Source organism: Amblyomma maculatum, chromosome 6 (assembly GCF_055883805.1).
Source record: "Amblyomma maculatum isolate TAMU_Amacu chromosome 6, ASM5588380v1, whole genome shotgun sequence".
Classification (NCBI taxonomy): domain Eukaryota; kingdom Metazoa; phylum Arthropoda; class Arachnida; order Ixodida; family Ixodidae; genus Amblyomma; species Amblyomma maculatum.
The window spans coordinates 166,924,806-166,948,536 of NC_139349.1; the positions used below are offsets into that span (position 1 = coordinate 166,924,806).

Genomic DNA, 23,731 nt, shown 5'->3' on the forward strand with positions numbered 1-23,731 from the left:
TTCCCCTTCCTGCTCCACGTTTGGCGGGAGGTGGGGCGTGGCACTCCGTGAGCGCGAAAAAGAAAATAACAAAAAAAAAAACGGGCGAGGCAGCGCGCGCCGCTGAATTCAGTCTGGCCGTGGCGAGGGAAAAGCGCGCAGCAAGCGGTAGACATCCATCCTTCTCCCATCAGTCAGCGAGACGGACCAATGGACGTCGATCTTTGGAAGTACGTCATTACTGTAGCTCTACGGGCCAGAGCTGAAGACGGGGAAGCTGGCTTCCCGAAGGAGAGCATGAGAAAGCTTTGATTTGTATTTTCGTTGCTTTATGGCGCGCGTGTCACTGTAGCATTTTGCACAGACTATCTCCGGTACCTGATCGAAACACTGGGCTCCTTTGCTTAAAAGGTCCTTCCCTGGACAGTGGCCCCTTAAGGTAGCACCCCACCTCACTGAACTCATTGCATAAACAGGTTTGGGGTGCGACCTGATGCCGGTGAACACCTCCGGCAACGCACTTCCTCGCCAGAACAGGAGTTGGCCACCCTGGTGCAGTAATTGGCCACAACCTCCTATGATAGGCTCCATAAAACCCCGGCCCTCAGTCACCAGCGGCTGCGGAACAAACTGACCACGGCGGCGGTCAGACCTGTGACGCAGCAGGGGGTGCTAAGAAAGCCTGGCTCCGCTGGACAGGCCGCCATTGGAAACTGACCCTGGCAACGTTTAACGCTAGGACCCTAGCTAGTGAAACTAGTTTAGCAGTGCTGTTAGAGGACCTAGAGGATATGAAATGGGATGACATAGGGCTTAGTGAGGTTAGGAGGCCGAATGAGGCATATACTGTACTGAAGGATGGGCATGTAATGTGTTATCGAGGTTCACCAGAGAGGCGACAACTAGGAGTAGGTTTCCTTGTCAATAAGTATATAGCGGGTAATATAGATGAATTCTATAGTATTAATGAGAGGGTTGCAGGCATCGTAATTTGGCTTAATAAGCGGTATAAACTGAAGGTTCTACAGGCCTATGCACCTACATGTAGTTATGACGACCAGGCAGTTGAAAGCTTCTATGAAGATGTAGAATCGGCAATCCGAAAAGTAAAGACGCAGTATACTGCACTAATGGGCGACTTCAATGCCAAGGTAGCGAAAAAACAGGCAGGAGACAAGGCAGTAGGTGACTATGGCATTGGTTCTAGGAATAGCGGGGGGGAGTTACTAGTTGAGTTTGCAGAGTGCAATAACTTAAGAATCATGAATACCTTCTTCAACAAACCGAAGAACCGGAAATGGACATGGAAAAGTCCTAACGGAGAGACTAAAAATGAAATCGACTTCATAATGTGTTCAACCCCCGCCATTATGCAAGATGTAGAGGTAATCGGGAAAGTGCGATGCAGTGACCACAGGATGGTGAGGTCCCGAATTAGCCTAAATCTGAAGAAGGAACGCAACAGATTAATAAGAAAGAAACCTATCAACGAATTAGCGGTGAGGGGGAGGGCAGAAGAGTTCAGGATCTCGCTACAGAATAGGTATTCGGCTCTAACTGAGGATAGCGATATTACCCTAGAGGCAAGGAACAATAATTTCAGAGATATCATTACTGAGTGCTCGGTAGAAGTAGGCGGTAGAATAGTTAGAGAGGATACCGGTAAGCTGTCTAAGGAGATGAAAAATTTGATTAAGAAACGCCAGAGTATGAAAGCTTCCAATCCAACAGACCAGATCGAATTGGCCGAGATATCAAAGCTAATCAATAAGCGCAAGGCGGTCGATATAAGGAAGTATAACATGGATAAAATTGAGCATGCTGTAAAGAACGGGGGAAGCCTTAAAGCGGTAAAGAAATTGGGCATAGGCAAAAACCAGATGTATGCGATAAGGGACAAGGCGGGCGACGTAATCACTAATATGGACAAGATAGTCAAAGTAGCCGAGGAGTTCTATACAGATATCTACAATAGCCAAAGTAGTCAGGACCGTAATGAGATTGGCGTTAGGGAAAAACAGTCAGACGTTCCACCAGTGACGAAGGACGAGGTCAAGAAAGCACTAGAAACTATGAAAAGGGGGAAATCAGCTGGAGAGGATCAGATAACTACGGATTTGCTCAAGGACGGGGGGGATATCGTGCTAGAAAAACTGGCCACCCTGTATACGCAGTGCCTGGTGTCATCGACAGTACCGGAACCATGGAAGAATGCAAACATTATCCTCATTCACAAGAAAGGGGACTCTAAGGACCTTAAAAATTACAGACCAATCAGCTTACTGTCTGTTAGGTATAAGGTATTTACTAAAGGAATCGCTAATAGAATCAGGACAACCTTAGACTGCAATCAAGCAAAGCATCAAGCAGGGTTTCGGAAACGGTACTCTACTATCGATCATATCCATACCATCAATCAGGTGATAGAAAAATGCTCGGAATATAACCAGCCCTTATACATAGCATTCATTGATTAATAAAAAGCATTTGACTCAGTTGAAACCTCGGCGGTGATGCCACACATTGCATTCGCGTGGCATTGCGAAATCAGGGGGTAGACGAGCCGTACGTGAAAGTGCTGGAAGATATATATAGAGGCTGCACAGCAACCATAGTTCTGCATAAAGAAAGTAACAAAATTCCCATAAAAATAGGTGTTAGGCAAGGAGACACAATATCCCCAGTACTATTCACAGCTTGCTTAGAGGAGGTATTCAGAGACTTGGAATGGGAGTAGTTAGGGATAAGGGTAGATGGAGAATACCTCAGTAATCTGCGATTTGCTGATGACATTGCCTTGCTAAGCAACTCGGGGGATGAACTGCAAATAATGATTGATGACCTAGACAGAAAAGGTAGAAAGGTAGGCTTGAAAATAAATATGCAGAAGACTAAGGTAATGTTCAACAGCCTCGGGAAGGAACAGCAGTTTACATTAGGTAGCGAAATACTGGAAGTAGTAGGCGAATATGTCTACTTAGGACAGGTAGTAACCGCAGATCCGGACAATGAAAAGGAAGTAACAAGAAGAATAAGATTGGGATGGAGCGCATTTGGCAAGCACTCGCAGATAAGGACTAGTAGCTTACCAGTATCGCTCAAGAGGAAAGTATACAACAGTTGCATCTTGCCTGTACTCACTTATGGGGCTGAAACGTGGAGGCTAACCAAAAGAGTTCTACTTAAGTTGAGGACAACCCAGAGGGCTATGGAACGAAAAATGGTAGGGGTAACATTAAGAGATAGAAAGCGTGCAGAGTGGGTCAGAGAAATAACTCAAGTTACCGACATTCTAGTGGAAATTAAGAAGAAGAAATGGACATGGGCAGGACATATAGTGCGAAGAGAGGATAACCGATGGTCGCTGAGGGTAACAAACTGGATTCCAAGGGAAGGAAAGCGTAGCAGGGGGCGGCAGAAAGTTAGGTGGGCGGATGAGATTAAGTTCGCAGGGGTCAAGTGGATGCAGCTCGCACAGAACCGGGTTAAGTGGAGAAATATGGAAGAGGCCTTCGCCCTGCAGTGGGTATAATCAGGCTGATGATGATGATGATACTGAAACACTGCAACAGTTGTCTAACTGCACCCCATTCTTTAGTAAGGTCAGCATCATCAGCCGTGGAAAAGCACAGATGGATCGGGAGATCTTAGAAGCCTTCAAAATTAAGAATTTAGGCACTGAATGCGTTAGTAACAGCTCCTTGAGGTTTTCTGCCAGGGCATATAATTTTATGAATGGGACATAGTTTTGCCACGTGGAAGATAGCTGTTATGTATAAGGTACTTACCAAGAGTCTGTGATCTGCTGATGACAATGCCTTGCTTAGTAGCTCAGGGGATGAACTGCAAAGAATTATTCATGACCTAGACAGGAAAAGTAAAAGTAGGCTTGAAGATCAATATGCAGAAGACTAAAGTAATGTTCAATAGCCTAGGGAAGAAACAGCAGTTTACGTTAGGAATAGAATCAGGGCAACTTTAGTCTGCAACCAAGCAAAAGATCAAACAGGTTTTTGGAAACGATACTGCACTCTCGATCATGTCCATACCATCAACCAGATTATAGAAAAATGCTCGGAATAGAACCAGCCCTTATACATAGCACATACTGATTAGGAAAAAGCATTTGACTCAGTAGAAATCTCTGTGGTCATACAGGCATTGAGAAATCAGGGTGTAGACGAGCCGTACGTGAAAGTGCTATATATATATATATATATATATATATATATATATATATATATATATATATATATATATATATATATATATATATATATATATATATATATATATATATATATATATATATATTTATATATATAGAGGGTGCACAGCAACCTTAGTTCTGTATAAAGAACGTAACAAAATTCTTATAAAGAAAGGTGTTAGGCAAGGAGACACGATGTCCCCATTACTATTTACAGATTGCTAAGAAGTATTCAGAGACGGAATGGGAGCAGTTAGCGATAAGAGTAGATGGAGAATACCTCAGTAGTCTGTGATCTGCTGATGACAATGCCTTGCTTAGTAGCTCAGGGGATTAACTGCAAAGAATTATTCATGACCTAGACAGGAAAAGTAAAAGTAGGCTTGAAGATCAATATGCAGAAGACTAAAGTAATGTTCAATAGCCTAGGGAAGGAACAGCAGTTTACGTTAGGTAGCAAAGCACTAGAACTAGTAGGTGAATATATATATTTAGGACAGGTAATAACCGCAGATCCGGACAATGAAAGAGAATTACCAAGGAGAATAAGACTTGGATTGAAAGTATACAAGTTCAAGAGGAGAGTATACAACAGTTGCATCTTACCTGTACTTACCTATGGGGCTGAAACGTGGGAGCTAACAAAGAGGGTTCTACTTAAGTTGAGGACAACGCAGAGGGCTATGGAAAGAAAAATAGTAGGGATAACGGTAAGAAATAGGAAACGTGCGGAGTGGGTCAAAGAAATAACTCGTCACTGACATTCTAATGAAAATCAAGAAGAAGAAATGGGTGTGGGCAGGACATATAGCGCAAAGAAAGGATAACCGATGGTCGCTTAGGGTAACAAACTGGATTCCAAGGGAAGGAAAGCGTAGCAGGGGACGGCAGAAAATTAGGTGGGCGGATAAGGTTAAGAAGTTCGCAGGGGTCAAGTGGGTGCAGCTCGCACAGGACCGTGATAATTGGAGGTGTATGGGAGAGGCCTTCGCCTTGCAGTGGGTATAGTCAGGTTGAGGATGACGATGATGATGAAGACAGCAGCATCTGCACTATTATTGAATTGTTTTTTTTTTCTCCTTGTGGCGTTGATGCTGACGCACGTGTGCGCCCCACTCTGTTGGACCATTTCCATGTTGTAAAATTCAGTTGTGTTCCAGCGTCGTTCTTGTGCACTCCTTCCTTGTTAACGTGTCCTCCTTGCGCTGGTTTTCACCTTCAACTGTGCACCAACTGGCCCAACAAGCTACGCTTCTTGAATTTTATCATAAGACTTTCTGAATTCAAATAAATGCTCGGGAGCTGAACGGACATCAAGTGCAACGTCGTCACCAACCGCATAGTGGTGTTTGTTTAGCTTCCAAACCAGGGAGTATCTTCGAATTTCAAGTAGTGAATCTGGCAAATATTGGGCGTTTGGAAGTGTGGTATTTACAGCAATGTGGGCAACAAACTTACACGGTAAATTGCACGGTTGTATGTCTATTCGTAAGTTATCTGCCAATGTGGACAGCTCTATGTCGATTGCCACACAGCTTTACTCTCAGAATTTCCGACTCGTGCCACGAATCATTTTGAGCATATTTTAACCTGAAGAATATTGTAACGACGCGGCCTTTTTCTTGAACACCGACAGTCCCAGTTGATAAGTCATCCTGTTTTGAGGATTGACGTCTTCAATCTGATTCTTATTTGCTTCTTAAGGACAGCACTACTACAAGTAGTATCTAGCCTGTGTTCTAAGTTAATGATGCTTTTTTATGCTCAGCTAAAGTGGATTTAATGAATTTCGGTGGCCTAGAATCTCTGACTGTGTATTTCAACTGCTTCAGGGTGTTAATCAGGTTATCAAAATCAATAAATGATCAGGATTGGATTCAGTAACACAGGCTGTTAGCACCAAATTCAGCAAATATAGGTATACTCCCAAGTAATGTACTAGCGCGTCAATGTCTCACTAGCACAAGAACGGCATGCTAACAGGACCATTTATCGAGTATTATTTTGCGTGCATGGCAAAAACGTCAGCGCTGTTATGTCGTGCAAAAAGTAAGCGGTGCTATATATTGGAGCAGTCCAAGACATGCCCGGCAGCGGAGGATAACTTGACTGCGCGGAACGATGAAAGGCACTTGAACCTTAGCTCGTTGAAGGCGCAGAAGGGTGCGTTGGGGGGGGGGGGGGGGAGGGGGCTGTTACAAACTGCGCGAAATTGAAGAACCTGGCACCCACTGCACACATCCACAGGTTGAAAGAAAGCCAGAAAAAATTGCGTGGCAAACGATGAGCGCTATTAATTCGGCCAATCACTTGCAGTCGCATCAAGGCAGACAACTGAGCAAGTCAGTGTATATCGATCTCAAATAAACAGGAGCACTACACACAGAACACAAATAAGGAGGCACAGCGCTTATTCGACAGGTTTTATTTGGAAGATTCATTATCTGGCAGTGTACCAAGATCCCTCAAGCGCTGACCAAACCTTCACCAATTCCGAAATTGCAACGGTCGTCACAAAAACAGATATGCCATATAAATTAGAAGCCCCACCTCATCTCTTGAACATGTGGAGCCAGAAAACGGTTTAGTAAAAGTCTCAGCCGGCATCTTGACTTCGTTAACCCCCCGAGTACATCGATGAATAGTGATCCCCACGGTCTCGGAAAGCTTGTGAAGGGTTTCAGCAAGGTTAACATTGCAGTCGACAATACAAACTAAGCTTTCTGAATTCGCTGGGAAAAAACCGTTCACCGGATGGCTTCCGAAAGAAATAGGCTTTTCAAATACAATACACAGGCCTTTGCTGAGGATTCGTCCTTGATTCCTTCCCGGAAGAACTTCCAGATGCTTCAGAAGTTTTCGTTTCCGAAGAGCAGCGGGCAAAACACGGTTGGGGTGAACCAAGCTTTTACTTTGAAGAGAGGAGATGCCCCTAAGCCCGAAACCACAAAACGAAGATGACAATGTAACCAGACGGAGTCACCGCTAAGCTTTGAACTCTGGAAATCCCGGCTATGGTAATCCTAGAACGGGGAAGGAGAAACCTCAGTTGTTGGGAATCCCTGTTTCAAATTGTGGGAAGCCCGAATAAAAGTAATGACTTTTAGGGGTTAGGCGCCATAACGGAGGATGGCGATACTGCTACGAAGATCATGAATCGGGCAGTGGCGTGGGGCGGAGCGCTCGCGCCAGGCCCGCTGGCCATTAAAGCATATTTCATCGTCATGTCATCAAGTTGTTCTGTTCCTGTTGTGTCGCCGTGTTCCATCGCTTGTCATGCCACTACGTAACATTTGGTTGGAGGTGCGGTTCATCCCCATCCTCGCCTTGCACCGTCGAAGCCAACCGTACGCCGGGTCCATCTGCCGAAAGCCCGTGGAGATCGCCGGTTAAAGCGAGTTGATCGCCGGTTGAAAGCGAGTGCGCACTCTATGCTCACTCTATAATGAAGCCTAGCCTCCTTGTAGATTGAGAACTATATTCCTTTGCTTGTCTTCTTGGACCCAAGCGTTAGCATCGCACTATGTTCTACCCGGGATAGGCTTGTAAGAGCTTCATTCTGAAAATGTTTATAGTTCCTGTTCCTTCGTGCATTGTAAAGGCCTTCGACATCGTCTTTCGCACAGTTCGGTGGGGCTACGTGGAATGGAGTAGTTAATAATTATTTCTGAAGGGTAGAATTTGTGTCATTGAACTCGGTTTTCAGTACTAACAGACCCGTTCGTTCCGGTGTGCCTCCTGGCTTAGTAATAGGCCCTTTACAATTCCCTATTTATATTAGTTATGTAAGTTAGCGTTTTTCGCCGCGATTGGCGGTAAAGCGCGATATGCAGATGAGGCCATTGTGCATGAAAGAATAAATTTTGCTGCTGACCTAATTGAAATCAGTAATTATGTCGGAAAAATTACCAACTGTGCAATGATTGGCGAATAAAATTTAATGCACGTAAAACCTTTTTATGCGTATGACACGCTAGAAAAACACGGTAATGTTTCCATAGAGTATAAAAAGCACAAACGTAACTCAAGTTGCAGAACTAAAATATTTAGAAATGATCAATGCGCGTCGACAATACTTGTAACAAAGCTATACGTAAGCTTTGGTCGTTGCGACGAGAACCTTACGGCCTCGAACCCGGAGATAGAACGTATCGCGTGTAAAATGATAGTACTCCCTCTTCTCACTTATGCTAGTCACACTTTGGAGTCCTACACTGAACAAAACCTGCTTCAATATGAGCTAGTACAAAATAAAGCATTGAGGTTATACTCCAGAACTGTCAGTAACCGAACTTAGAGCTGGGCTCACAGCCGTGAACCACAGAATGCAACCTAATTCTCTCATTCTATTTTTTTTAATGTCTTAGAGGGACATTATAAGGTAGACCTGGAAAATATATCACATTACAGAATCGCAGTTCAACCAGGATAAAGCATTCAAAACACATCAACCCCTAAACTCTAGAACAGAATCTTTCACACTCATTTTTGGTCCGAACCACTGAAGAGTGGAACAAATTCCAAAATATGTGGCTGCGTGTCCTGATGTGCACGGTTTTAAAAATGGACTTGGAAATTATGTATAATCAATGAAAACTGTGATTTTCACGTCTCTGCGAGTTATGTTTGCTGTCTGCCGTTTATTTAAAGACTTGCTCAGTGTTTTATTTGAATTCCTTGTATAAGATTTTGGAGTTTGATTGAAATTATGACATGCTTGAACCCATCCTTAACTGCAGTGTATGAATATGGCGATCCTTTTTTCTTATTGATATGTTCTTTGCTATTTCTGATTGTTATCCCTTTCATTGATTGTACATTTTCAGTGTCATGGGAATAGATGCAAAGTTACTTGGTACTTACTGGAAAAAAAAAAAACCAACACCTGTCTTGGCATTCACTGACAGTATGACTAAATAAAAAATAGCGACACTTACAAAATTTTCTCAATGTGGACAACTTGGCGAGCAGACTGTTCCGAAGGCATTTTCCTTTGATTACTTGATAAGAGAGGCAGTAAAAGAGTTAACATGTATGAAATCACGGTTAACGAAGGCCGCCTTCTCAGAGATGGCTTTTTTCCTTCGTCAATATGATGCTTATAGTAAATGTCCAGGTAGAGGCGAAGAGAGGTACCACTCGCACAAGGTAGAGAGCAAGACTGAGTAAAAATAGAATTTCATATTTGCAAATAAGACTGGCATATTCCATTAAGGGAACTAACCCTTTCAAGATTCGCTGAGATGTACCGTTCTGGATCGGAAGGACAGCGCTTTTTCAGGCTGCAAAGCAGACATGACGGGTCGGAGCCGTATGTACGGTAGACCTAACCACGTGTCCTGGTGTTTACATTTTCCTACCAGTCATATCGAGCTGGGCGAGAATTTATTAACCACATATTTGACAATGCTGCGTTCGCTCACACGGGACACAGAAAAAAATGGGAAATCATTGATGCATGGCGAGAGGGAGCCACTTTAATCTTGGTGTCGATGGAATCCTACCTGAGGCTGTACACTAATTCATCAGTGGTGGGAAGAGCTTGGTCGCAGAATGGTTATTCTTCTTCCTAACGTTCCGTAATAATAATATATAAGAACAGAAAAAGACGTTGCTACAATTTTTATGGTTAGCTCAATTAGTAGAAAACTGCTGCAATGTTCCAACGTTCGAACATCCGTCCATCGCAAATGTTTCTTCAGCAACGTAGTTTCCTGGGAGCGGTCCAACGAATTTGTCGCCTGACTACGCGGGGGTGGGCGCGTATTGTACAGTGCGTTTATTGAGAAAGATGTTGCCGACGGCTAATATTGCTACGTACAGTCCCAGGGAACCGAGCTTCTGGTTGGCACAAATGAAGGGCCGGGTACGCATGACCGAGGTCAATTAAAGAACATATCTCTACAGAGGAAAGTCATCGAAAAGCCGTTACTTTATTTATAAACACGGAAGTAAACTTGTTTACGCCAATGAAGCGCGAGTGTCGAGGCAAACTTTGTATTAGGACTGCGCTCGGTCAACCACTGCATAGATATGCAAATCAACAGCGCACTTTCGAAGGCGCGTCCGCGCTTTGTCCTCTCGTTAATAAATAGCATGCGGATCAGTGTACAAGCAGCCGCGTTAAGTCCTCCAGTTGCATCTTCTCAGAGAGTAGCACGCGTTTATCGTCGCAACTGTAAGCACAACGTCGCAATGACAAAGCGAGACGTGAAGCTCGCTTGCTCTGTGTATTTAGACAGGAGCACTCTAATGTGTGTACAGTGAGTATGAATAAAAGGTGGTGGATTTAGGAGAACCCTCCTTATTCGGGGTGCTGTTTATACTTAAGAGGCAACAAATATACGCAATTAGCCGTCTAATTTTTCCCACAGTACACTGCCGCTTGATTAATAAAGATTGAGGGATCGTAATGATAGAAAAAATTTGTTACTTCCAACTTGACTGGAAATTGAATCCTTCCACATTGACTCTGAGTGGAGGGCCATTTCGAGTGTGCTTAGCAATCCACCCATACGGAAGGAGTGCAAGCGGTGTCAATCTACGAGATCACGTATGTGAGGTTATTAAGGAGAACCACGATGACGTCTCCGCTGCCCAAACAGCTTCCAGTAGCTATAATGACTGACGTCATCCCCGGAAGTAAACATGACTTGCAGACGCGTTGGTACGTGTTCCTAGTGGGGAACAGCGCTACAATGGCGGGACAAGAAAAAAACAAGCGCTTGTCTTGTCTTTCTGCCTTTGTTGCACTGAACCTCAGCATCATTATATACCAGGTCGCTCAGATTTCAACTTTACCTAACTATATTTCTAGTACACTGAACATTAACCTGAACAGAAACTATTACATCTCAAACACCACTTCGGGCCTTGATTTAATACTCATTAGTATACAGTTTCATACCACCAAATATGTGTAAAGCCGCACGACGTAGATAAAAAGACCGCTCTACCCAAGCCCTACAAATGTGTGAGTGTTACTTAAGGTTAGAGTACATAACTAAGGGGAAAAGAGTCTCAGAGGACTCCTCTCCAATTCCCTGCACCCACTTCAAAGGAGCTGCTGCGAATACAGCACGTCACGCGGTCTTGTGGAGTCACACAACCCTCCGGCTAATCTGCTGTATGACCAGCCGCTTGCAAACTAGTGCCCGCAGAAGCCTGCTCGTGATTTTTCGCTCACAGCCCCGACGCCGACAACACCGACGTCAGACAAGTCGGCTTTTCTTAGTCACGAAGACAAGTCCACTTGTCGAAACGTTGGCTCGATCTGCGAACTGAGGCGTACGCCTTTTACCCCTGTTCAGTGCTCCTTCATACCGTATAAACCATCTTCTCCCTCTCGTTTTTTCGGTACAAGTGTCTTTAGTTTTAACAATGCGTTCAATTACATTACGTTCAAGTAAATCACATATTCGACAGATGAAGCCGGATCCGCGCATGTGAGATGCTCTGCATTGAGCTACATAAGCAACCTTCAGTCGCGGTTAGTTCCTCCTCAGTACATGTTTGTTATCCGCCACTGTGTTTGGTCCACCTATTCATGAGCGGTGCGTAAGCGAAGTGTTCGCGCCTCTATAACGAGAAAACATGTATTCGCGTAGTTGTGACGACAGTACTGCACTTAGAAATAAAAGCTTAGGCCTCTTAAAAACACCTTGGTGGGGTCATTTGCACCTACCGAACTCTCCAAACGGGTGGCGGTGATTGCAGAAACTTTGCCGGGCAGTTGTCGATGTACATGATACCTGCTTCTTTCGGCAGCGCTCAGTTTAAAACTGACAATGAAGCATCCAGATAAATCCTCTAAAATATTAGAGCGATCGCTAACAATGAAAAAGTAGCCGCGTATAACCGTAATAATTAAATGGCAAATCTGGATGCGTCTATGTAACGAAGAAACTGATACACCCGCATCCCGGCGACAATCGATCACTGTAAGAACAAAAAAAGAGAACAAAGCTTGAATGCATCTTGCAACCACAAGAAGGACCACGAACTATAGGACGAAAACATATAGGATGGAGCACGGATATCAATTTAGTTTTCTGGTACTCAGTCGCGTGGGCTACGCCCTCCCGTATTTCAACCTCAACAAAGGAGAAGTAAAAGTGCAGATATCGTCATCCGCAAAGCTTACAAGACAGCCCTGCACCTACCAATGAACACCTCTAACGCAAAACTACTAGCTCGGGGCGTTCACAACACCTTCGAAGAGATCAAAGAAGCCCAACTGGTCACGCAGATAGCCAGGCTCCAGCAGACTCCTACGGGGCGCTCGCTTCTTAGGCGACTGGGGCTAGGTGCAACTGCGGAAATGGAGACTCGTACTGCGAGCATACCGAACGCAATTCGCCAGACGCTAAAGGTTAGCTCCCTTCCCCGGAACATGGACCCCAACTTGCATGTGGCCCGTAGAGCAGCCCGGGCGAAGTATGTACAAATAAATTTAGCTACAAGTTCCACAACGGTATACACGGACGCGGCTTCGTATACAGGAAGCTCACATAACAGCGCGGTGGCGGTAGCTATTGATTCCAACCTAAAGGAACTAGCTAGCGCCTCAGTTAGGGAATGCACGGTAACCGAAGGGGAGGAGCTGGCCGTTGCTCTTGCGGTGGTAGCTGGGTATCGAAGCAACACGTCCCTTACCACCCTTATAAAAATCGAATTTTCCTTTTTACTTCCTTTGTTTTTCCTTTGTGCTTCCTGAACAGCCTTCCTATAGACTTTTCCTTTCTTTTGACTAAAGGAAGTTTCCTTTGAGCTCACCTTGTTGAGACTTTCCTTTCTTTTGACAGAAGGAAGCTCATTTTTAAACTGGCTCTCTTTGGCAATATCAATAATGACCTTCCTTTGTTTTTCCTCAAGTAAAGAGAAAGTTCTCTTTACTCTTTATGTATCATACCTTCTTTTTTTTTTCTTAAGCGAAAACATACGAAGCTCATTTTTCTTTTCAGCTATACTTCTCATTTTTTTTCTTTCATTAGTATCCCTTGCACTTTTTTAACTTCTGAACTTTTTTGAATAAACCAATTATACATTTATCAAAATATACAAAATCGCATTCGTTTCTTTGTTGTGCAAGTAAACATCGTTTTAATTTTTTTTTCATTTTATATTAAATCCATGCTTTTTTTTTTTCACGCGCTAGATCTTATTTTTAGCGCAAGTTTCTTCTTAGTCACCACACAAGGACCAATAATATTCACCACCTTCCTTCCTTTGTCCTTAAGTGTAAAGATAACTTTCTTTTCATTCATTTCTTGTGCTTATTTTTGTGTGTGTGGCATTACTTGGTCTATTTCTTGCCCCTCTGAATTTTTTAAGATAAAATATAATACATTCAAGAATTTTCATACATGTTAAAGAATGCCAGGTGGTTCTAATTCATCGCTTTCGCAGCCCGCTGGTTCGATGGCGATGCATGCGCGAGACGGCATGTACGTACATACATCCGTGACCGCTGCTTCAGCACTCTGACACGGTACGCAACAAAGCTCGGCGCAGGGCTGGCAGGGTTCGTCAGTATTTGCGTCGGCATTGCAGCCTGGCAACTCTTGGCTCGCAGCGACGCCAAGGGCGACGCTGTTAGCAAGCGCGGCCTGCTTCCGTCGTGATTTAGTGCACTTCGGTACGGCGTGACGTTGACGTCGCGCAAGTACGCTTTTACCGTGGTGGCATTTCCAGTGCGTTCGACGGGTAGGCGGTTACCGCAGCACCATCGATAACGGCTTCAAAAGCCTGCAGTTAAATGCACTTCACGATGTGCCTAGTACCGGATGTCACATTGTTCACGAAAGTCAAGCTCGTTTACCTCCTATCACAGTTTAAAGACCAGCAATTAATACGTCAGCGACGTCGGTACCACCACGCACAGAAGCCCCCGCAGCCGAGGTTACGAATACTGCCAGTAAAACCAACGTTCTCACTGCGAGTAAAACCAATGAAGATTGACATGCACAACAAGAATTCCGCAGCAAAAAAAAGGGCGCTGCAGCTGCTTGTGGCAATAATTTGCTTAAATTATTTTGTGTTTTGTTACGCATCACATATTACTACTAAAAAAACAAACGTTTAAGGTTGTTTATAAATTATAAGTTTTATTTGAAAGTTTGTGAAGTTTGCAAAAATGCATTTAAAAGTTTGCAAGTTTGCAATGGCGCTTGAGACTCTAGCGCTATCGTTTTCGTGAAAACAGCCGGCGGCATGCTTCACTATGTGTTTCATGACCGTAGGAAGTTGATTGTTCGCGTTCGTTGTGTTCGTCGTGTTTTCTTAGCGTGAGTAGTGCAAATGGCCGATCATGTCTTGGTTAAATGGGCGACCGCTCAGAAGTGGGACGTATACCCTGTAAGAAACCTACAATCAAAAGAACTGCAGGCAAAACTGATGGATAATCCAAAATACTGGAAGATTATTCCAAACCAAGGAGTACTACATGCCCAGTGGAAGGAGGGGTCGTACTCTCCTACGTTCATTCTCGGAGTGGGTAAGTAGTCAAACGTCTCTTGTCTCTTTTCGTATTCGTGTCTTAATAATGTTTGCCTGTGAAACACCTTCCTTTGCTACTCGCGGTGAGTCGTGTCGCGAAGTCGTTTACATGCCCGCATTACGACCGCATTGTGTTAACCGGCAGGTGACAGGAGTGCACATGGTGAAAGAGGTAGACAGTTGATTCCGGGAATTGCGTGAAATTAAAACAAAAATGCATAATGAACTGAATTTGCGGAAATAAGAAGTAGAATAAACGCGGCTGCTGTCGTTACGTGGACCTGATTCTCCCTGTTTACACAGCAAATGGCAATTCTCGGTGTTTCGTGATAACAGGAGTAGGCTTCCCAATTTGGGCTCTATAAAAAAAAAAGAAAAAAAAAGCACCCTGCCCGCATCGTCGTCTCGGAACGGTGCGGCATGGAGAATGGCAGCTCCTTGATTATTGAAGCTGATTTAGAACAAGTTTTAAAGATGCCCAGGGTGCTCGTTCCGAGACAATTGGTAGTGTAGCAGCGAAACGGACGCTTTCACAGCTGCAGGCGACTGAAGTTTAAGCAGATAAAAGCGCCTAACGTGTTGTCGCATTCATTTACTTTCATATTCATTTGTTTGTTTCTTTTTATTGAAGCGTCAAACATGCTTCCTTTATTCGCTACCACCCATTCCTCAGATTTCGCGCAGAGAGAGAAAACTTTATTTAAAAAAGGGGGAAAAAAAGTGTGTGTGGTGGGGAGGCAGTGTGTGGAGTCTCCATTCTAAGACTCTAGTGGCCTGGGCTGTCGCTTTTGCCTGAGTTACCAGCCTACGCTGGGTTGCTAGGTCAGAGCATAGCAAAGCAAGCAGTGATATCAGTTACCAACAGCATAATGCTGCAATGATTTTTAGCTGCCGATGTAAAAGTTGCTCCCAGTGCATGGGGTACGGCCAACAGGTGGAAGGGCACCGCTCTCTCCACTTCATTTTCAATGCTGCCGTTGCACTTTGCCACTACTTCTGGATGAGGCTATCTGCCACGGGATCGCATGCTCCCTTTCATAAAGCTCACGACTGTACATGGGTACAATCCCAGCATTCATGGCCGCATTTCAGTGGAGGTGAAATGCAAGTTGACTGTGTACTGTATGATGTCATTTGCACATTAAAAAACCCCAGGTGAGCCCACCACTACGGCATCCCTCATCGCTATAGCTTAAGTCGCTTTGGGACATAAACCACCATGAGCCTACCATAAAGCAGAGTGGCTATGTTTTACGGTATGCGTGGGAGCTCAAACTGTTTTTCTGGAAATGCATCCTTTGTTTTGTCCACTACTGCTCAAGTGGGCATTCTGCCCACTTGAGCAGTAGTGATGCTGGATGGTGTCAGCTCGCAGTTAAACATTACCATGTCCTTTTATGTGCCAAGGTTTGCTCAAGGGCTAATGTTCCTCTTTAAGTAGTGTTGCTTTGAACCCTAAACAGTGTCCATGCTACGTTTCTCGTGTCAGTGGTCTTCATTTGGTCACTATTTTGCTAATCTCATATGTGGAACCAGATATCTGCACAATGCGTTATACTGAATAATTTTTGTATGATGCATTTTGAGTGCAAATACAATTTAGTGAATAGACCTTGCCACATGTCGTTTTGCAGGAAAGCTGCAGCTGTGACAAAATGTCTAAGCCAACAGATGCAAAAAAGAGAGTCCTGGAGCTTGAGGATGAAGTGGGGTCTGCAAAAAAAAAAGAATGAAGAAATATAAGGCCGCAAGAGATGAAGCACGTCAGATGCTTGGTATGTGATCGCTTTTTTCTGAAGCCATTGGAATGCTGATCTCCATTGCCATGAGACTGAAATTATTTGCTGTGTCACCAGATGCTACGTAAAGCATAACAAATTCAAGTGCTAACTCTTAAATGAATAAGACCCCTTGGTCTGTAGCACATCCTAGTAAAAGCACCAGTAAGATTATGTTGCTGCATTAAGGTTCCCCCTACATTGAGGTTTAGGATTGGTGTTCCTCCTGTAGTTGTCTTTGCGACACATTATAGGTGGTGTGCAGTAGTGCTCAGCTACACCGTGGCACTGCTGCATGACGCCACCAACCACTATGCTTGCAGTGCACGTAGCAGATGAACTGCTGCCACCCCTGCTCTGCAAGCATGCTTTGTTTGTGTTACAGTGACTTGCGTGTCACATGTCATTTCTTGGGATCGGCATGCATCTGAGATTGAGCCTGTTGTCATATGTGATAGCTGCATGAAAATGCATGGTAAACAAATGCCACTCAAGGTGAGCACCTGTGCTGATTTGTGCTGCTCAAGCCGAGGCCGAAAAACGGGCGCGGGATTGGGTTCCTTTCTGTTCTGGAGTGGTCGGTGACAACAACGCTCCAGTGAACCCGGAGAGCTGCATTAGGTTCAAACACATTCACGGGGTATAAGTTGTAGCCAGATGGCTGCGGCAGGTCTGTGGTGCTCTTGCATTACTGTGGACGGTGTATCTGAATGGAACCCTTGATTCCCTCAGATTTTAACCTCAGAGTCTCCTGCAAATGATGAGGTGCATCTAGAATGAGCGCAGGCGGGACAGCAAAAAATCTAAATTTGTATGAAATTATCATATGTGGCCTCGTCCTTTCTTGGACCTTGGAATCCTTCTGGCATGCGCTTCATTTTCCTGTGCCATTTTGGTCACTTAGGTGGTGTTTTTTTTTTTTCACAACAGGAAATTTATGCTTGTCCAAGCTCGGCACCTGGCTCAGCAATCTGCCTAACTTAACTCGGTCACTACACCCTGTTAGCAAATGTCGACACGAAAGACAGACACGAGATAGGTGAAGCATGGGCTATCGAGTATCAGCTACACACTCGAGTGTCAGCCTTTGTCCAAATGTATGGCGTATTGCTGCCGCCATACATGTATATTGCATGCTGACCTCTTCAAGGCCCTTGCTACCGACAAACTGTTTCAGGGATGTGATCTGACTAACTTCTGTTAAAGCGCTCACAGCTATCTCGGCATCATCATTCGCACCCATGAATTCATTCTAAGTAATAGCAGCACCCGTCAGTTGCACTGTAGTTACAACGTCCTCCGCAGTTAATTCAATCCAGGCATTTCCACAGCGAACAAAGATCAGAAGTGGGATGTCAACATTGGCTTCATCAATTGCTATCAGCATCCCCTAGATTATGTACCGCTGATAGGGCGCCTTGAGTGCCTGAGTGATGCCAGTGTCTAGCAGGTAAATTTTGAATGGCGCATTTGGTGACAGAAAAGGGTTGGTCATGCAGTCAAGGGCAAAGAAAAGGCTTTTCTCCTGTGGTGAATGTTACATGGGCTGCTGCTGCTAGTGATGAAATAGTATGTTTTGTTCCAGCTTTCCTTTTTTGTTTTTTTCAGATGTTGCTGAGCTGGTCAGTCAGCTGACGGAATCCGTTAATAGTGCTGCGTGTACAACACAAGCAGTTGTGCTGCCAACCGAGGCTCAGGTTAGTTGCTTTAGTCTAGTGTCTGCATGGTTGTGCTCATTACTGCCTTTCTCGATGAAACTTTTTTAAGGGTCACACAAGAACTTGGTTCTAGCTTTATGATAGCACTGCCACAAGTCATGCACTTCCATTTGAGAAGTGTGCAGGGATAGGGAAACGAGGAGCTCATTATCCATGTGAATGAAGTCAGCAGTCACTGAATTCAAAGATAGGCAAGAAGCAATGCTCTTTATGATTGGTTGGCTCTTAGGGTTTAATGTCCAAAGCGACTCAGGCTATGAGAGATACTATAGTGCAAGGCTCTGGAAATTTCGACCACCTGGGGTGCTTTAACGTGCACCGACAACACAGAGCACACGGGCACCTTGCGTTTCGGCTCCACTGAAAAGCGGCTGCCCTGGCTGGGATGCTGTTTATGAGGCTGGGCTCACAGACTGCATAATTAGTAGCATAATGATATTTTTAAATGAATGTCAATTTGATAGAAACGACAAAAGACAGACAGTGCTATTTTCTTAAATTCGTCAAAACAACCATGAAAAAAAATCCCAACTGCTTCCTTTCATTTTAGTGACTGTTACTTCATTCGTGTGTATATTGATTTGGAAGAGTTTTTGTGAAAGCTGTAGTGATCGGAAGTGCAAGGTTACTTTTGTTTACGCTTCCTGTTGACCATACTTCGCTTGGGCTATAGCAAAGCCCTTTTCATCAGAAAAGAGATTTCCTTTAGCTTGTTTAATATTCAGCAATTTCTTAGGTTATCGATCTCGGAAGGCCATCTTTTTGCACTACAACTCGAATGACGCAGCTGGTGCTCCTCTAATCAGTCATTTTAGCGACTTGGGCCAGTCATCATGGTATTCAAGCTAATGTGCATATAATCCACTTGCACCTGACAGCCACCTGCAATGTCACTCTGGCAAGTCAAAGGCAATTAACCACCATGGTATTGCCAGGAGGGTCTCCTTTGAGAAGGAGTTGTGGCTTCTTAAGCTGATCCAACAATAGTTCAATTTCACTTTAACCCCTTGAGCACTATTATTTCGAGATTTCTAGCTAAAATTGCTTAAAATTACGATATCGTTAAAGGCCCCATTACATGAAAATTTGTTGTCTGTGTTGTGAGTGAAACATCAAGAGCATGGCGCTGACAAGTGGCATGGCCGAACACACATTCTTGGATGATTTGTGTGGCTTAACGAGACCACATGATATCCAAAAGTTAGGAGGAGCTGCTAACTCCGGTCGTTCATTTGAGGTGGGAAGGTGAAATACGAATCAACATTCCAGTGCTCTTCAATGCTGAGTCAGGCTTGCTGCACCTAGGCTACGCAGACATGTTGATACAGCTTGGTTAAAGCAGGGCTTTATATGTTGGGTGGTAGCCTACACTGGTCGCATCATACCCTTAAAGGCGGAGCTTAAGTGTCCCTTTAGTTTTCATTTTTACTGCTGGTTTCTATTGGTAGTGTAATAAAAAAGGAGGTATCCGAGCAGCAATCTAGTCGAGTAACATATAGCGAGGTAACTGGAAATGTTTTACAAGGGACGACCAAGAATGGAAGCCCAGGGGGTTTCATCGGAATGTTGTCAATTTTCATCCACTGACACAGAACTCGCAATAGTATCGTCTGAGCTGACGTCATCTTCGTCGGAAGAACTACTCATGTCATCACTGTCGTCTTCACTTCCCATAACAATGCAAAAATTGGTGTCTGAGCCATCTTCGGATGGCGAGGATGGCAACGAAAAAAAGCTTCTTTCCCGCGATGACGGGCCAACAGTGCATGCGTTGCCTCTACCAGGCACCGTTTTTCTCATTAAGGCTGCTTAAAATGCTTTCAAGCGGTAGAACAAAAAGCAGTTAACGGGTCAGTGGTGCCATCTGTCAAATGGCGCATGACCTAAGCCACAGAGGAGCGCTGTACTCACCTAAAACTCTCAGGGTGAGGATCTATCCTGCAAGGACAAGCACTCGTCCAAAATGGCTTGAGGGCATCTTTGCAAGGACAAGCTGCTTGTCCAAAGCGCTTGAGGGGTTAAATTATGAAAGCTACCTGTGCAAACTGGAAACTAAATGTTGCCTCAAAGTAGCACATACAGAGCAGGGAGTGCATGCTTTTGCTAAACCTTCATTGGCAGTTTTTTTAATTGGTTGAGCTTCTGATGTATGAAAAGGATGTTAGTATTTTTAAACAGGAGGTGACAATGTGGGCACTGTGCTCTGTCTAAACTGGCTTTTAATGGCCTTTGCAATGTTAATGATGAGTAAATCACTTTATTTTCTGACTTAAAATCTGTTTTTTTTTTTTATTGTTGAAATGCAAGCATAAATTAGGTCATTAAAAAATCTCTTATTTCTTGTTTTTTCATCTGCTATAGAAATTACCTTAAATACATAGTACAGAATTGTCAGGTTACGCTAATAAAAATGTTAAAAGATGTTTGGCATCATTCAAAATTAGATCAAAACACCGCTCGGGAAGGTGTCAAAAACATCCAATAGTTTTCGTATGCCTTCATTGTTGTACATGTTAAAGTACGGCTTCTTGAATGTGTATTTTTACTTGCAAACAAATGACCTTAATTATTCATTTTGGGGTTTCTTTGAATGTTCTTAAGCTGGTCTAAGTTTTTTGTTGTTTGTAAAGCCCCTTCATTTTCTTATTGCATATCAAGGAATATTGTTGTATGTTACAATACTGGTCATAGTACTAATATTTGCTTTTTGTTCTTGCAGGTGCACATTGGCAGCAATATTATGGTAAATCAGCAGTTGATTGACCGCATGAAACTCAGTGCGGGCAATCAAGCAACAAAGTTTGCGTGTAACTTGGTGCGGGTTGTGTTCTCACCCGAAGAACTGGAAGAAAGCTCACTCTATGGCCGTGTCTGCAATGCCCGCAAGGAACAAGCTCCAAAAAAGGCACTGGGCTGCCCAAAATTGGATGCCGTTATCTGTAAGTCCTCAAGCTCATAGCCTGTGCATGTGATGCAAGAGCATTCTGAAATATTGTCCAAACAGCTGACTTTTCAGTGATGGTCAGGGCCATAATGCTTGCCTTAATGCATAATGCTGTGGTGCCTGCATGGCTCTCACACTATCCGTGCTCTGTATATTTAATTTACAAAAGCTAAGGAAGGCTGGATGGACTCTAGCTTGTTCATTGCAGTCATGCTTCTAATGTTTTTCTTTTCTTTTTGCAGCCTACACCTGCTTGCTCAATGGAGTACTAGCCAAGGTGGTCACCGGCAGTTGCGCAAGTTTGCACTGGGATTGTGGACAGTGATCCAATTTTTTGTCGCAGGGTCTTCGAAAGCAGGCCTAATTTCAAGGCCTAAACAGAGGAAGTACATCTATTGAAATAAATATAAGCTCATACAAACAAATGTTTCAGTCTGAACCTACTTCCTTCGAACATCCACCAAATATCCCATAGTCATCATTCCTTCGAACTTCCTTTGAACCAATAATTGGCCACTGCCTGTGAACTCAACTCAAACTGACAACGGTCTGTTCCCTGGGAGCTCAAAGGAAATTCACAGGAAATTCACAGGATGGTCAGAGAAAGTTAATTCACTGTGAATTCAAAATCAGTAGCCAATTCTCAGTTCAGAGGAAGTTGCTTCCTTCTGACTTTTTTGAGTTCACATTGAACTCAAAGGATGTTCCCATTTTTATAAGGGCATTCTTACAGATTCGAGAGAAGCGTGCCGTAACTACATGAACGGCCGCATAGGTCGCGCCGCGCTCAGGCTCCTCCAGAGCGCGACCCCATCAAAAGTCAAACACAACATCTACTGGGTGCCAGGACACACCGACATAGCGGGGAATGAACGCGCCGATGAGGTAGCTCGAGGGTACACAAGCCCAGCTTCCTCCCAATCGGACGATCTACCCGAGCGAGTCAGCCCTACGTACTCAGACATTCTGAACTACTATAAGGAGGTACGGATCCGCTATCCGCCGCCTCATCGGGATCTAAAACAACAAGAGGCAGTATACTGGCGAAGACTGCAGACCGGAACATTCCCTAACCGTCATATCCTAAGCAAAATTTACCCGTCACCATATCGGGACACCTGCCCATGGTGTGTTAGCAAACATTCGTTATACCACATCACGTGGCAATGTAGAAATAACGATAGCTTTCGTAAAGACCCGAGTGCGGAACAGTGGGAGAGCCGGCTCTCCAGCGGCGATTTGGATTGCCAACTAGGTCTAATCCAGCACGCCCAGCGAGCAGCGAAGCTCAGCGGAGCCCTGGAATAGGGGCACCGACCCTGTGAGAAGACGAAAGATGGACCTCTTCTGCTACTAGCACTAGACCTTCCCAGAGAAACTAACGTCTTTCCTATCCTATCCTATCCTCAATTTAGTTTTACTACATAGATGACAAATATAAATATTCATCGTTATCACACCTGAAACCAAATAGCCATAAGAAATACTGGCGTGCTGTTGTGTGCAAGTAGCTCTCAATCGCTGTATGGGAAGTCTATTAGTCATGCAAAAAAGGGGTTTTGCTGAAGCTTGTGATGTTCCGATTCGCCACCGTCCAATCAGGCAAGTACCACAAACAAATTTGGGATTAAAATACTAAAGACGAAATGCCATTTGTTTTGCAAATTTGATCTCGAGGATTCCTCGATTTAGCTGGGAGAAGCGTTCTAAGCTACACCGGTAATTGTACAACGCTCTGTACCTCTAGTAAGCGTAGGAGCCCACTGAAAAGAGAAAAAGGTACTGCACCTCCCTTCATGTGGTCACTTGTGGCACAATAAGAGTCATGTGTTTACATGCTAACAGTCACATCCTATGCTATCGCCTTCAAAGCTAGTCAGGGGCAGAGGGGCTGTAAAGCTGTCCCTATAAAGCAGGAGACATCTGCCAAAGTTTGAATAGGTCAGCCCACCCATAGGCGTTGTCACGGCGTAGCACTTTCTGAGCACAGCTCAGTTTGATAAACCTCACGTTCGTACAAGAAAAAAACAAAACAGCAATTCTATTAGAAGGACTGCCAGCTATATTCAGATGTATCACATTACATTTGTATAACGCCTTTCATTCCTGAGCTTCTTTAAAATTTCCATGTTTGTCGTCAATTATTTTACTACGATTGTCAACATAGTTTCATTATGCGCCACTCAACCTTATCGTTTATCTTTTCAAAGAGCTCTTAACTACCATGCTTTCAAGGTATTGTGCTCCTTACGATAGAATCAAATAATGCTTGTTTTATTCGTGTTTTGTATACATGCCAGTGTTTCTTATTACCACTTTATTTGTATGTAGTTCCGTCGCTTCTTAAAATGGCTTTGAAAGCTATGATCATTAGAATGTGAAATAAGCCGTGTCTCAGAAATTATGTCTTCTTTAAGTGAAGAGTTTTTGTTGCTCTTGAATGTTCTTTCTCTTTCGACTGATATATGTTGCACTACACTGCGGGGCGGAGAGGTTCTGTCATGCATTTTGCATTTACCTTTACCCCCTCCACGAAGATATTACGTGAACCAATAATAAACTTTAATAGTTAAGTTCAGCATTATCATGCTAGCACAAGTCCGGG

The 23,731-nt window shown here is 44.0% G+C and overlaps 1 protein-coding gene across 1 annotated transcript; it reads left to right on the forward strand.

Annotated features, from left to right (window-relative positions):
- The first annotated feature begins 14,405 nt into the window (after window positions 1-14,405).
- On the forward strand, window positions 14,406-21,484 carry LOC146187350 (uncharacterized). The gene is made up of 5 exons (XM_084605768.1): window positions 14,406-14,684; window positions 16,321-16,461; window positions 18,073-18,161; window positions 20,902-21,121; window positions 21,369-21,484. The coding sequence occupies exons 2-5, from the start codon at window positions 16,416-16,418 to the stop codon at window positions 21,449-21,451; spliced, it is 438 nt and encodes a 145-aa protein (XP_084461894.1). The 5' UTR covers window positions 14,406-14,684; window positions 16,321-16,415; the 3' UTR covers window positions 21,452-21,484.
- Window positions 21,485-23,731: the final 2,247 nt, after the last annotated feature.

Excerpts from the sequence above, each read along its gene's own strand:
- LOC146187350 (XM_084605768.1), top strand. The coding sequence starts at position 16,416 with ATGAAGAAATATAAGGCCGCAAGAGATGAAGCACGTCAGATGCTTG. Across the intron at positions 16,462-18,072 it reads TGAAGCACGTCAGATGCTTG|ATGTTGCTGAGCTGGTCAGT; the intron begins GTATGTGATCGC and ends TGTTTTTTTCAG. Across the intron at positions 18,162-20,901 it reads TGCTGCCAACCGAGGCTCAG|GTGCACATTGGCAGCAATAT; the intron begins GTTAGTTGCTTT and ends TTGTTCTTGCAG.